Raw genomic sequence first — 15,232 nt, forward strand, 5'->3', positions numbered from 1 at the left:
TTTAGACAATTCTTTTAAAAACCACAGTGTATTAATTTAAATTGAGTATATTCATCTTATTATTTCAAAGTTATTATTAGAATTAGATTAGAATTTTTAATCAACAAAGTTTATTGAATTTTATATATATTTTACCACTTTTTTTTTTAATTAGGTCGTTAGATAAAATAAAGCTGATAAGTTCACAGCGACCCCATAAATTTAGCAAAACTTTTTCCCGCTGATAGATCTGTTTACTACACCCAGAATAAAAATCTATTTAAACGATTTTTTAGAACGGTTTTAGCCACTAGTTGAATAAATATCAAATATATAACGAAAAATAGGGGAAGTTAAGATAAAAAAACAAAGCTATAGTTAAACAAATTTTAATTTGGAACTTGTTCAAAAAAATCAATGTATTTTTCATAGAATTTTGTAAAATCCAGTGTGATTCCGTCTTAAACTAAAAAAATCCCCATAATTTTAAGAAAACTACCAAAGGTAATAAAAACATGAGAAAATCGCGTTTAGTCTTAGAAAAAATAAAAAGCTTCTTCAATCCCACCATTTTTGACCATTTAATAGTAAATTTTCTTTCAAACTAGACAAAACATATTTTATTCTATGGCGTTTTAAAATCACGGGCAACTTTCTAAAATCCAGGGCGATTTTTTATTTGAGTGTATCAATAGAGGGCACCCAAATGTTTGCGATTCTGCCTTCAGACTGCAGGTTCCCCCTTGGGCCTGGGGAGCGATAAAACCAATCGATCATGGTCGCTGACACCTGGACAATTGGGCGCGATTGGAGCGACAGATGAGATAGCCGACGGCCATAAAAAGCCAACGACTGACCGTTTCGGAGACTCAGAACGATGAGGAACTACATTGCACGCACCCTGCTACTTCTGGTGGCGGCTTCGGCCATTGAAGCCGCGTCGGTGGCCACGCCCAACTGCGGAGGCAGTACCTCCTCAAAGAACATCAAACTGGTGAATCCGGCGAATCCTCCGCGGGAGTGCGAGTACCATGTGAAGGCGTACAGCAAGTACGTCTGCCAGTTGCGCATTGACTGGGCCATGACCTTGGCCCAGCCCACTCTGAGATCAGAAGGATCAGGCTTGACCTATGCCGAGTGCTCTCGGGACTATTTCGAGGTCAATGGAATTAGGCTGTGCGGCACGGAGGTTTGGCAGCACATCTATGTGCCCTTGAATGCCACCGATGGGGAGTCTGTTGTGGATCTGGTCTTCAGCCTGGCCGACCGTGCTGGAGCCTCTGGAATGCCCACGCCCTACTGGGACATGACCGTGACCCAGCTGGAGTGTCCTGCCGGAGCCTCTGTGCGCTCGCTGGATCTGGAGGAGGAGGAGCCCACCATCGAGGGACGTGCCAGTAAAATCAAGGATGGCTTCTTTGTGGCGCCGCCCGGCTGCCTGCAATACTTCCCCCAGTCCAAGGGTGCAGTCAAGTCCTTCAACTACAACGACGGAAACGGCATCTATCCATCCCGCATGAACTATGCCATCTGCTTCCGTCGCGATGCAGACACTACGGGTCTTAGGTGAGTAACATAACTTGTTCTATATATGTACAACAATATAATTTATCATTTTCCAAACAGAATTCGCGCCTATGACTTCAACGTGGGCGATGTGGTCTCGGCCACTACTATGATGACCGATGAGAACTGCTATAGCAGCGATAGTACCAACGATCTGGATGCCGATTTCCTGATGGTGCCACAGGCCACCTTCGAGGACAGTCACAAGCACGCCACCTACTTCTGTGGCTCCATCAAGAAGGATGTGGTCATAACAAGTAAGTTCGTCAGAGCTTTTGTGGGTGGTAAAGCTCAGTTAACACTAGTGAACAAATTTCTAAAGCTTTTTGTGAAAATTCTTTTAGATTTTTAATTTAAACAGTGAGAGGACAGTTTATTTATATACAAAGCTTTTCACTGCCTCCTCTTAAAAAAAACAACATAATATTAGGTTTTAGTTCATTAACTATATATTTCGTATATTTTATTTTTATTAAGAAATATTTAAAGTTTAATTCGTAAAGATAACAGAATATTAAAAGATTTTCGTGAAAAGTTTAGAACTGCAAACCTTTAAAATTATAGTTATTTTTACAATGATTGTTGATATGTGCTCTAAACAGAATATCTTGATCTAATTATAATTCAAAATGTATGAAATGTATATTTGCTTTTCGTATTGTGCCTTTTTCAATGTTGATTTGCTATATTGGAGCATTTACATTTTAAATTTAGCAAGAAAGTTAAAAAATAGATTTTTTTGTAAAATGTAACCTTCTAATTTTACAACCTTCTCTTATTCAGGCAACAATCCCGGTCCTTTGATGGTCCTCTTCAACAGCGACGACATCTACAGGCAGAATGAGGCTGGATTTGCTTTCACCTACGTTGTGTCTTAAGCATTTAAAAACTCTTTGATAATGTAAACTAAACAAAGAAGTGGTTATTAAAATGAGCTTTAATAAAAAGATTCGCGAATTGTTTGACCAAGCTTTAGCGGTGAGCCATTAAAGAGATCCACTCGTGGAACTGATTTGGCACATACAATCGTATGGGACTTTTGAGCTTTCGTTTTCTATTCCCATCGCTTGCACTATCAATTACAGATAATTGCGGACTTATCAGAACAGCGGTGGTGTCAACATTTGTCTGTGACAATTACCAGACAAGCGATATATTATCTCAAGAAGTCAGCCTATCTGGGTGTTCAAACAGCGTGTGAGACTATCTATCAAGTGGTTCGTTCACATATTTATCAGATTCCAATCTTGGCTAAACTTTATCTAAACGCCTGCAAGTTATTTGAGGTGAATCGACATTGCTTTAATGTCATCTATCATGTTGAAAATTATAAAGTTAATCACTTAAGTAGAATTGTAAGTAGTAACTTAAGTAAAATTGTAAACAAATTTTAACGTAAATAGAAACACAAACAAATGTGGCAAAATATAATATATAGTATATGTTTAACAACAACGAATAAGTATATCCAAATAAGGGAAGTAACAATTAAGAGCAAGCCTTCCTTAAAGCTTGGGATTTTACATCCTTTAAACTTTTAAACATTTCCGAAAAGCTTGTATGGGCTTTTTAGGCTTTGAAAGGATTGAATTATTTCAGATTAGCAAAGACAGAACCCAAGCTGAGTACCTATAAACATTTTTTAAAATGCTTTCAAAAAACTTTTATAATTTCAGACTATCAACAAGTGTTTACGAAAAGTTCACTATGAAGGCGTACCCCCTTTTCAAAAATGTTTACTACTGATAGTCCATGTTAAAATTAGAATTTGGCTGTTGAAAGCGATTATTAAACTCGGGTTTTATGAGCGGCGCCCATTTATAATATCATAAACGACAGAGTCTAATAAGCCGCTTTTGAATTCGATCCAATTGAAGCATTTCTCCTTATCAGCCTCTTCAAAGGCAGCGCAACAAGTTGCGCGCAACAAAAAGTGCCCGGTGACCAATTTATTGCCCATATAGTCGCAGTGGAAAGCTCTGCGAAAGCTCGGAAAACCTCTTGGTGGGATTCACTGCACTATGGTCACAAGACCAAAAGTTTTCCTCAAAAAAAATATTTCGCAAAATAGTTTTGATAAAATGTTAAATATAACTTAGACTATTTTTAATTTATCCAAACTTTACTGAATAATAAATAATGTTCATTGAATAAAAAATTATAAAAATTATAAGATAAAAAATAATCCATAAAATAATATTTTCTAAAATTTTTATTTTTCAGTATATTCTATTTCAATTAAAATTAATAGTAAGAAGCATTATTATTTATGGATTTTACATAATTATTATATGTATTTAAGTACAAGGTACATAATTAGGGATCACTGTTCTTAAAACTATATACAACTGCATGAGTTTATTTTTAGATCTTAAAAGGTCTCAGTAAAAATTTATTTTTTTGTGTACTATTTAACGCCAAGAAGTAGTTAAAATAAATCTTTTTCAACTTCGAGAAAAATGCGTACAAATATGTGCTATCCACCCATAGTGCATAGTGATAAGAAGCCGAGCCAACTTGAGCAACTCGCAATGTTGCAGCAACACAACCGCAGCAGCAGCCACGCCGGCTGCGAGCCGTGTGGCATGCGAATTTCAGTTGCCGTCCAACTGCCGCGGATTCGGAACGCTCCTCGCGCATCCGAGCCGGTTCCAAAAACGACTTTCAAAGCCTTTTTCGAAGCGTGTGCGCGAATCGCTCATTAAACCCAAATGGGTGTACAATAAAAACTTTTCGCCCCGACCATTGAAAAGTGTGTGTGCTCTACTTATTCTTTTATTATTTTGTCGAAGCCATTGTCATTGTCATCGGTTTCCGCACGCTGGAGTGGAGTGCCCGAGTGCGTCGCTTAAAGGCCAATTTAAGTGGCAGGCGTTTAATCAAGTCAAGTCCCAGTCTCCGACGCCGCCGGTGTCACAAAAGGCAGCCGGAGTCCTTGGCATAGCTCCACCTGCCCTGCCCCTGCCCCTGCCCCTGACGTCCGCACCCCGCGCACATTCACAAAATTCCCAGTGAAAACATAGCCATAAATTAACAACTAATTCAATTAACTGCCGGCAACGTCAACGAGCGGCACTTGGCTGCAGCGGAATCCCAGGCTAGGAGAAAAGCCAGGAAAAGTCAGGAGCCGAGCATTGCATTGCCGCAGGATATGCGGCGGGCTGCCTAGGAGGAATTCCTTGAGCGAACCTCCTCCTTCACGGTAAGCCAACTCACAATGGGAGAAATATTTCAAAACTCACACATGCCGCTGCTGGGAACCGGAAGTTATGAGGCCTGTGCCCTGGCATACATTTTCAGGCGCTTTTGTCTCCGTATTTTTTTCCAATTTTCATGCATTCAGAACTATTTGACAATTTTATAACATAAAATACGTAAATTTTTTTTAATTTATGGTTAAGTAAAGCAATATTAAAACGACTTAATATTTGTACGAATCAGTAAACATTTTTAGCCAATATTGCAAAGTAAAATGTATAACAAAGTACATTTTTCCAAATTGAGCACAAAATTAGTTGCATTGGAAATCTTTCTCAAAACTACTTAATACTAATTCGGAACAATTAACCCTTTTGGGAAATATTGTTTCTGAAATTCAAAACAAGACACAATTAAAATTAATGACCAAAAAACAAAACGAATTTAAAACGACAATTAATTATTTCTTCGGATTTATAAAAGGAAATCATGTTTCAATATAATTCTCAAAATAATTTAAAAATTCTGAGACACTTTTGAGAATAATATTTTGAATCAAGGCAATCTATCCATTTGATTTATTTAGTGGTTTTCTTGGCTTAATGATTGATTGTATGAGCCCTTTAAGTTGCTGAGCAATTTGATATAAAAGGAAACCAGGAGTAATCTGTGAATGTGAAAACCCGAACATGTGCTTGAGTCTTTTGTTAAGTAAGTATTAAGAGCCAAAAAAATGAGTGAAAAATTTAAGATATGCTCCCAATGGGTGGCCGTTATGCAAATGTCTGATTGGGAAAAAAAGCTCAAAGGATTTTGTTTGGGCCCATCTATTCAAAGTGTGAATGCTGCCGAATTCCTGGCAGCAGCTGCATAAATCAACGGAGCAGCATTTCTCTTCATTCGTTTGATTTTTGATTTCCAGCTCTATGCTGACGCACGTTGTAAAGCCATAAATCGTGAGATCCGTTCGAAATGTCTTTAATTGTTGAGCGTACGCTCAGTTGGAAATCTGCAATCGGCAATCTGCAATAGTCGATGATTTCACAGCACGACGCGACACTATCATTATTGTGCGATGATCATGATATATCTGCCGTCATTTGTCAGTGTTACAAGTTGAGCCTGGCGGCCTAAAGCAAACAATTTGCCACCGGCTAAATTCGCTATTTGATGTTAGCAAATGCCATTAGCCGTTTACGTGGCGCCCGGACTGCAGCGTAGATGTCATAGATACTGGACCAAGATACATGGGCTTATATGCGGTACAACCACGTTGGCGTGGGTTTGCATTAGCTTTTACTCTAAACAATAAATTCCGAGGAAGCGCTATCTCTCATGCGGGAATATTGCAGGAAATATTTTGGACCAGAAAATGCATTTAGAAATAATATATATTACTCTTTATTCGGCTTTGTTTTTCTTTTTCCGTTAGTTTGTTTATGTCCACGTGAGCGAAATGCAGTGGCTAATGAGTAAATATTGTCAGAGATAATATACGTTTGCATAGTAGTCCAATGCATTTGTGAGCTTCCAGTGAATGGATGACTCTCGAGCGATATAAATCACTGCTCTTGAGTAACTTGCTTAGAAAGTGTATTTTGTACTGCAGCAAATAGAAAACAGATAAAGCAAGTAGTAACGAGTCTATACAAATGCCATACACCATAATTACCTACTGCTATAACTGCAAGCACAACTTGAAAACAACAAAAAAATTCTAACAATTAAAAACCCATTAAATACAACAACGAAATCAACAAATATAATCAATGAATCCAAAATTATATTTATGTTTAGATAATCTTGATCAAAAAGGTCCGGAAAGCTTCATATCATATGAAAATAATTATTCAAATTCATATACCATTCTAAATATAGCCGTGTTAAGCCGTAAAAAACATTAACATTCTTATGCCTAATAAAAATGGCAATTCAGAACAAATTATTTATTTAGCCATTAAATGTGTTTTTGAAAGCCTTAACACTTTGCCATTATAAGTAGGGTTCGTATAGTCAACAATCCAATGCTATTTTGTTTCTCTTATACAAAAGCGAATTATTAATGGTATATGCGATGATTGCGTTCATGTAAACAAAATGGAAATCCATTCATTTCTGGTAAATCCCCAGCTCCCCCAAAAATAAGTCAATTGCAATTCCCCTATTTGTTATCAATTTCATATCATTTGTGGCTTTGGTCCATTGATTGATACATCCTAGTTTGCCATCTGCCAAATTAATGCGCTGTCCAACAATTTCAACAGCGCGGTTACATAACAGGCAGTCGGATATGGATTTGGGCATCATCAGTGTTTATTGTATTAAGCATTTTCCAAATTAATTGCAATTTTAAGCTATTTTTGGTTCACCAAACACAGGAATCGCAATTTTCCAACGCACGAATTTTTCTCGACGGCAACAGCTTGAAAAAAAAAACGGAAAAAAGAATTACGGACAGGTCTAAACAATAACAAAAGGCTCGCGCTGATTGAACTGCTCAGTGCACAATTTCAATCAATTTTTCAATTAATTTTCATTACCCCGCGTGCGGCCAGTCGCAAAGTGGGCACGATGATCAAACGACGATGAGATCGCACGGCCAACGTCATTGTTAAGGCCAAACTGTCCGCAGGCAAATGCAGGAAAATTAAAACAAATGGTTATGGGACTCGGACTCCATAAAGCATTACAATGCAGGAACATCGCGGCGACGTGACTCACACAGCAAGTATGGGCCAAAAACAAACAAACTATACAACTTATGCGACCGGCCGACCGACCGCCGCTTACATGGCCCACAATGTGTGCGGGTTCAATTAACGTTGGCCAAAACAACTTGTTCTCGCTCTCAGGGAACCTGGAGCTGTAGTGGCCTTAAAAGGCAGCCTTCAGACCGAGATGCCCTGGCAATCGGCAGAAAAAGTTGTTAATTGGAATTTAACAATCTCTAAAAGCGTCTAATGGAAAAGATGCGTGCTCTGCGTCTTGGCCGACAGCCAATCCACTCGTTTGTCCCACTGTGCGGCTACCAGTTTACCCACTCTGCGCTTTATCTGCCGGCAAATGTAGAAATTAAGTTTCGCCTGGCCAGATGGATCCCGGCCCATGGACTGTCAGTATCGTTTACGTGCCGCAGTCAGGCAAAAACAATCAACATCAACTTATTTGTCTGCTGGCTAAACATCTCAAAGTGGCCAGCAGCGGAGCAGCATCTGCTGATGCCAGATAGCCAGATAGCCAGATAGCCGAGGCCTCGTTGTCATGACCATTCCTGGGTCCCCGGCTACAGGAAGAATCGTGATTTTCCCCCACACACACTGCCACAAAAACTGGCATCTAAATAAGAGAGTTCACGTTCTTAAATATCTATTTTCATGCATCATTCAATTTTAATCGTTGCTCTCAGATATGTTCTGAAATAATTGCTATTACCTACGGCAAACATATGAAAAACAGCTCATATAAAATGTCAGGATCTACTTTTTATGTACAACTTAATAAAACTCTTGAATTAAGATTGCAAAAGCTTTTAAATGCCAGAGTAAAATAAATTAATGGTGTATCATTAAGTTTATTTTATTAGGCAATAAAGAAATTTACAAACCTAAAACATGATTTTACTTGAGCTTTATTGAGCATTCTTAATAGCCAAATCGTTCAGTTTAATAATTCATAAAAAAGAAATAAGACATTTTTTATTTTGAGGCCAAGTATTTAAAAAAATATTTACAACGTTTATTACTAAATAATGAATTCTAAAATCGGAGATTTAGTTCGGAAAATGCATTTCTTTGGTAAGGCTTCTAAAAATGGGTTAGTAAGTAAGAAAGTAATCAAACAAAGTTTGTCCCAGTGCACTGAGATAAGGCTCGGCTTGCATTCTTGCGCCGGCATTTAGTCGTGGGCCCCGTAACAAAGATCGTTAGCAAAAGAAATTACTGGAGCAGCTTTTCCAGCGGCTTTAGCCAGTCGCAGCTCGAGTGGGGAAAATAGTTTCTCTGTGAGGCCGCTGCCGCTGTCTCGTTGGCTGCTGATGACAGGCCAGTGTTTTTTGGCCCACCTGCTGGCTTTTTGGCTGTTCCCTGAGCTTCCTCTGCTTCCTCTGCTTCCTTGGCCTCCTCGTTTCCTGCTGCCGGTGACAGTTCACGTCACCACAGAGCCACCAGATGGCAGAAGCTCCTTTGTACCGCTGTCGGCGCTAATGAAGCATCACACACATCCGCATCCAGTCACATCCACTTCAAGGTGGCTAACACGTGTGCCGCTTCTGACAAAAGACAAGAAAGGTTGGAGGAATTAAGGGGCATAATTTGCAACGCTGACATTAATCAATTGCAGCATGGGCTTGGCCCAGGCCCAGCGGGATGGGATGCTGCAGCCATCATGTAGGCCATAAATTAGCAGCCACGAACACAGCCAGGGACACCTGTTGGTGGCCACTTCCGATGCGGGCCGCTTTTGAATATGATTTGCAGCATCGCTATGCGGCGAACATCGATATGCTCTTTAGATAACGTCGAGGAGTTAAGTTCCCTGGCCCCCCCATTAATCAGTCGCAAATTGCCAAGTTCATGCTCGAGCCCTTGTCAGACACTTGTTGCCATTAACGGCAACATTAAGCCGAACCACACACTTCTGGGCCCACAAAAAAAATATTTGTTAACGCGTCGCGCTTATGACACATCGCATCACATCACACACGTACGGCCGTACGCCCGCCATTTATTATCGCGCCGGAAGTCGCCTGTCACCACTTTGGCATCTTGGCCAAGAGTGTTGACAGCCGCAAATCAAAATGTCATTAAATTTCATTTTAAACAGAAGCCCATGGGCACGTCTCCAGAAGGCAGCGACTCTGCCACAGGCCGCCAAATAGTGTGGCATCGGTAATTGCAATTAAAACAATTTTCGAGGCGTGTCGCGCCGACCCTGACAAACTGACAAAATCTACGTGGCAAATTTGGGGCGGCATTCAAACTTTTCGCTAACTGAAAAGTTGCAAATTGTTTGAAGCTTAGTTAAATTACAAGCAGCAAATAATTAAAGCTGCAAGTGATTTGCGCACCCTATTTAAGAAAAATATTGCATTTTGGTTCTGCACTTTTTATTTATTATTATATTAAAACATATGCTGTGACATTTAACGTAGCACTTACTATTCTACGCTTGATGTATAGGCGTTTATTCATAATTTTTCGTTTTAATTAAACCCAAAACTACCTGAGGCAACCAAATAACTCAAGGCCTTTCCAATCTATTAAAGATAGCGATACAAAAATTAACTTACAAAACATTATCTTTTGGTTTTTTGGGTCCTATATTTTAATTATAATTTATAGGCCCTTCACGATCTACTAAAATCGATCTACGAAATTCAGTGAAAATCATAGGTAGGATTATTTACTCAAGACAAGACGGTGATAAGATAATTACCTCTCTTTAATAATAGTAATAAACAAAACAAGAAAAGAAGCGAACTTCGGATTGCCAAAGTTCATATAACCTTGCAACTCGTCTGATTTTAATAAAACTAAAACCATTCCTATATCTGAAAGAATGGTAAAAAAAATGTTAAATGAGCGAAAAAACAAATTTTTTATTTACTTGTTGATTTTTCCAATGGAATTTTTTACTGTATTCGTCCGTTTCTTTCTTAATTAAAACCGTAATTTTGAAAATATATAATTATCACTATGTCTTGAAAAATAAAAAACAAAAATTATACACTGCAAAATTATCATTTTTTTATTTGTTTTTAAATTTTTCTTTAAGTAGCTTTATGATATAGTCGTCCGTTACTCGTTAAAAATAGAAACGGACGGACGGACAGGTGGACAGACTGACGGACAGACGGACATGGCTGGACCGACTCTGCTATTGATGCTTACCAAGAAAATATATACTTTATAGAGAAATGTCGGAAATGTCTTCTTCACTGCGTAGCAAACTTCTGACTAAATTTATAATACCTTCTGTAAGGTTATAGGAATCTAATCTGAAATAAAAAAATATATTAAACAAAAATGCCAGCGGACGACAGTAAAATCCCCTTTGAATACCTGCCATTGAACACCGCAACTTTTGTGGGCGGGAATTTTGTCTATTTACCAAAGCAAATGCAGGCCCTAATGCAATTCTAATGATAAATTGGGTCCCTGCTTTGTCTGGGTAAACCAGGCTAGCGGTTGTGGCCAACCTGCCGCCAATGCTGCGTATGCGTAATATTTATGGGACGACGCACATGTGGCAAGGTTCCAACTGCAAGACGAGCATCACATAGCATAAATAAACACATTTCTCTTGGCGATGCGGTGCGGTGCGTTGGCTGCTTTTATATGCAACATGCAACATGAAAATTGCATTAGAGAATGAGGTGGGAACGAGGGACACCCACACCACGCTGTCCGCCCTCACAATTCCGCGTGTATTGAGCAATTAAAACGGCGTGCATAACTTAATTAAAGATGCAGAAAGGGAAAAAGTGTAAAAAGAGGAAGTGAATTGTGGCCAAGTGTCAACTGGCAAATGGTCGCCTTCGTTGGTCTCGAGTTTGTCGTTCACAAGACCCGTTTGATGTTCATTAGCTTGTTTATTAGATTGTTTAAGGCCCAGACCACCAACAGCCGGCCCTCTAATTGCCTGTTTTTGGGAAACAAAAGTCGAAACTTTTAGCAACAAATGTTGTTACATTAATTAGGGACACATTTGCAGGAAATTCCCTTTCAATTAGAGCCAGCTTTTATGCGACGGGATCTGCTCGAGTGTCCTGCGAATGGATTCCGGCGGACAAGTGCCACTAGTGAGCTGCGGATTAAGTCGGTCAAAGGTCAGCTGCTTTTAATGTTCTCAGTTCAAGGCTTTAAAGCTGCGTCCAATGCTTAACCACTGCTGAGTCCCGGCTTATGAGTTTCGGAGTAGTATAATTAATGCATAATGTTTCATAAATACACCCGAGGGGACACAGAAAACGTACTTACACTATAAATACATTAAATATGACATATCAACAACATAGAAAAATTTAACATGCCCGTTTTTTCTATTTCCATAGGAGACTTAAAAGAATTTTGTTTAACGTTTGTAAATATATATTAATCCATGACATACTTAACTCTTAGAATCGATATTTAGATTTATTTCACTACAGCTATGTACTTGGTCCCCCTCCTGGCCAATATATGTTGAGCAAATGTCCATCTTCGCACGGCTGTCTTAAGTGAGTGGCAGATAGATGGGCGGCAAGTGTCATTTAGCCATGCCATCAGGCTCAGGCTCGTGGATGTGGCCATCAATGTCCTTAGATGGCTGTGGTCTACCACCAATCAGTCGGGGACTGAAACCTAAACCAGAAACTAAATGAAGTCTTGCGGGCTCCGTGCTCCGACATAATTCCGCTTTTGTTCTTTCAGCCAGCTGATCCAATCAGCGGAATTCCGAGTTTCAGCTCGTCATTAAATCCTTTGCGTTTCGACTTTGGTCAGTTGAATAAGTATGCATAAACAGCAATTATGCCGCCCCCTTTGGGCGTGTCCGCGTAATTTATGCTAAGTTATGGCGTATTTTATCTATTGCCGACCCACTCCGCTTACTCGTCAACGGAAAAGAGAAAACGGAGCACAAAGAGTTGGCCAACAAAATCCATACATTAGGCAAGCATATCCTTTTACGAGATCTGGGACCACGGCCATAGTAACAACCCATTGAAATTAAAACGCTCTATTGTGGAAAGCGTCCCTTTTTGGGAAGTCCAACCTTTGGTTGCCTTTTTTTCTGTGTACGCTTTGCGGCCACGAAATTGCAGGTAATTAAGATGCCGCCCGTGGCACTAAGTATACAAAAAACGGCTAACGACGAGCGGAGTGTGGCAAAGGAAAACATAATTCACTGTCTGAAAATTCATTTCGACATTTCGCTTTCCTTTGACACGGCTGCTGAGGGGGTCTGAATTTTCTTGCTCCTTTCACTTGAGGGCTTTCTTCGGCATTTTATTTTCCAAGCGGAGCCGGAGCACCTTCTTGGCCATCCTCTACTGGGTTAAATTGGGTGTGAAGTGTGTTAAGTGCGCCAAGGTCTAGGCATTTACTCAAATTTGAGTATAATTGACTACAAGCCATTTGTTTCAAGCAGCGGTTTTATGGTGCTCATTAGATATTCTTCTTAATATAACACGGCTCATAAATAACTCTTTGGGTCAATAATTTTTCATTGTTCTATGATTAGCGATACAATTATTATTAGTAGCTATGTTCAGGAACTCGTAAATACAATTTAATTAATTTCTTAATGCTTTTTATTGTTTATAATAGACTTATACAGCTAGCATTAAACACATTAAAAAACATTAAATAACTTATTAATTTAAGAGTTTTACGATATGCACCAAATACATTATTCAAAACCGCAGAACATTTACAAATCAAAATTAAATCTTAAACTGGACAACTTAATTAAGTTAAGGCTTTATGCAAAAATACCACAATGCGGGAAGTTTCCTGCTGCTATAACCATTCTGAAATATTTTGCGTGCGGGCGAATGTTGCATTCGTTTAACCCACTTGGCATTCATTGTTGCATGCAGAATGAAATATGGAAAATTATGCTGACATTGGTGGAGCGGGAAACAGCAGTCGAAATGCATTGCTTATCGGGGAGGCGGGATCTTAGACCTACACACAAAAAATAAATATATTACAAAGTAACAAATTCTTATAAATTTTTAAACTAAATATTTGTATTCCTTCTTTTTTGATACCGGATTCAGGGATTCGTGTATACATTAATTGTTGCCAACGCAACCTTGACTTAATCAAGCATTAATTTGAATTTCTTTTGAATTTCAAGTACATCTATATATAATTTGAATTTTTTTTAAAAACGTAGTTGGTTTGTTAAATATTAATGCATATTTTTTCTGTGTACTATCTGGATGCTACACAATTCTCATATGCCAAGCAGAGAGAATCTGGTTAAACATGTGCCATAATGCTCGTAATTTGCTAAATGCATAAACACAGAGAAGAGCAGGAGCAGGAGTCTTCCTCGAAACCACATGAGCTGAGATATTTGGACTGCGACAAAGTCGCCCTGGGAGATAAATGAGGACAAGTTTATTGAATTATCCAGGCAGTCTCTGGCCGTCCAGTTGCTCCGTTCGGCAACTGCGATAAATTGGCAACATCGCTTTAATTGGCTCCGAGGCGTGCAATCAAAACTGTTTTCGATAACGCGCCACGAAAGGTTCAAAGCACAAAGTTCCTTTGACATGGCTTGCGGCTGCAACTGGCTTTTCGCTCTGGCTTTGCTCTTGCCTCGTGGGCGAGAAGGCAAATCAGATAAGCACTTAATGCCAAGCACACACATTGTGGCCAAGAAATGTTGGCCAGCACACACACACACACACACTACACACTATACATACACGCCTGACTGGCTTGTAATGGAATTGTGATTGTATCTGACAGATACATTTGTGCAGGGGCCTCACAAACGAACCCATTTGTTTGGCACGCAGATTTATGCTCATGCCCGTGCTCATGGCATTGTCATCGGGAGCCTAATTAAATATCAGAGGCGGCACAAGTTCGAGCCGGAAAAATTACACTACAACTGAATTAATTAAGCCAACAAGTTCTACTTTGTTAGCAGCATCTTCGCCTGGTTTCATTAACAACAAGAAGTCGGTAAACAAAAGTTTGCAGCTGTCGGAAAAGTTTATGATCCGACCTCGAAAAGATAGCGCAACAAGTACTGGTTGAATCACCTAGAACCCTCAACTTAGCACGCGCCATCGGCCAAAGATACATTTAATTAATTTTTGATTCCACCAGATACTTGGTCAGCTAGCCGTATCTCTGGGTGACGCAGTTCCCTGCTGGTTATTGATTCAGATTAGATTCGGTTCGGTACCCCAAGCTTACCTCAGGCCCACATTTTCCACTCCAAATGAATCTTTTGGATTCAATTAAAAACTTTGACCTGCAAAACTCGGTTTCCGGATCGCTTTACTATGACATTAGAAACTCTAAGTGTTTTTAAATTCAAGTCCAATTGCTTGAGAGTTACAAATTGCAATAAATTACGAACAAATTCCAGTCGGATAGCCAAAAGTCCACAACAAACTTTTCCTTTGTCTGGGTCATATGCAAAATTAGGCAGAAACTTTGTGAAATCGAAAGTAACTTGAACACAAAGGCCTCAGCTGGCCTCGAACATTCGCCCATCACTTGGAATTATTGAACCTCGACTGACGACTATTGTTCGTCCATTATGCATGCGGAGAGGGAATGGCGGACGAGGACCACAAGATGTCAAGTCGGATGAACCCCTGACAATTACACAACGACCCTGCAGCGAAATTCCAGAAAGAGCAGCAGCTAAAACAGCAGCCGCAACAAAGAAGAGAAGTCACAGCAGCTTCATAAATCAGTCAAGACAACAATAAAGAAATCAGAAATAGTAGTTGTTACAGTAGATGCAATATTGGGACAAT

General features: G+C 39.4%; 2 protein-coding genes across 2 annotated transcripts in view; both read left to right on the forward strand.

Moving 5' to 3' along the window:
- The first annotated feature begins 830 nt into the window (after positions 1 to 830).
- On the forward strand, positions 831 to 2,494 carry LOC128255554 (uncharacterized). Its single transcript, XM_052985214.1, has 3 exons — positions 831 to 1,545; positions 1,606 to 1,802; positions 2,329 to 2,494. Exons 1-3 carry the CDS (start codon positions 857 to 859, stop codon positions 2,421 to 2,423), a joined length of 981 nt encoding a protein of 326 aa, XP_052841174.1. The 5' UTR covers positions 831 to 856; the 3' UTR covers positions 2,424 to 2,494.
- Positions 2,495 to 4,116: 1,622 nt separating this feature from the next.
- The window catches only part of LOC128255543 (calcitonin gene-related peptide type 1 receptor), a 29,886-nt gene continuing 18,770 nt past the window's right edge, over positions 4,117 to 15,232 (forward strand). Inside the window, exon 1 of the mRNA XM_052985198.1 lies at positions 4,117 to 4,747. The gene's annotated coding sequence lies outside the window, so the exon portion shown is untranslated. The remainder of the gene's footprint in view (positions 4,748 to 15,232) is intronic.

This window comes from Drosophila gunungcola (assembly GCF_025200985.1).
Source record: "Drosophila gunungcola strain Sukarami chromosome 2R unlocalized genomic scaffold, Dgunungcola_SK_2 000011F, whole genome shotgun sequence".
Classification (NCBI taxonomy): Eukaryota; Metazoa; Arthropoda; class Insecta; order Diptera; family Drosophilidae; genus Drosophila; species Drosophila gunungcola.

Coding starts and splice junctions, on each gene's coding strand:
- LOC128255554 (XM_052985214.1), top strand. CDS start 857: ATGAGGAACTACATTGCACGCACCCTGCTACTTCTGGTGGCGGCTTCG. Junction 1,546..1,605: donor GCAGACACTACGGGTCTTAG/GTGAGTAACATA, acceptor TTTTCCAAACAG/AATTCGCGCCTATGACTTCA. Junction 1,803..2,328: donor GAAGGATGTGGTCATAACAA/GTAAGTTCGTCA, acceptor TCTCTTATTCAG/GCAACAATCCCGGTCCTTTG.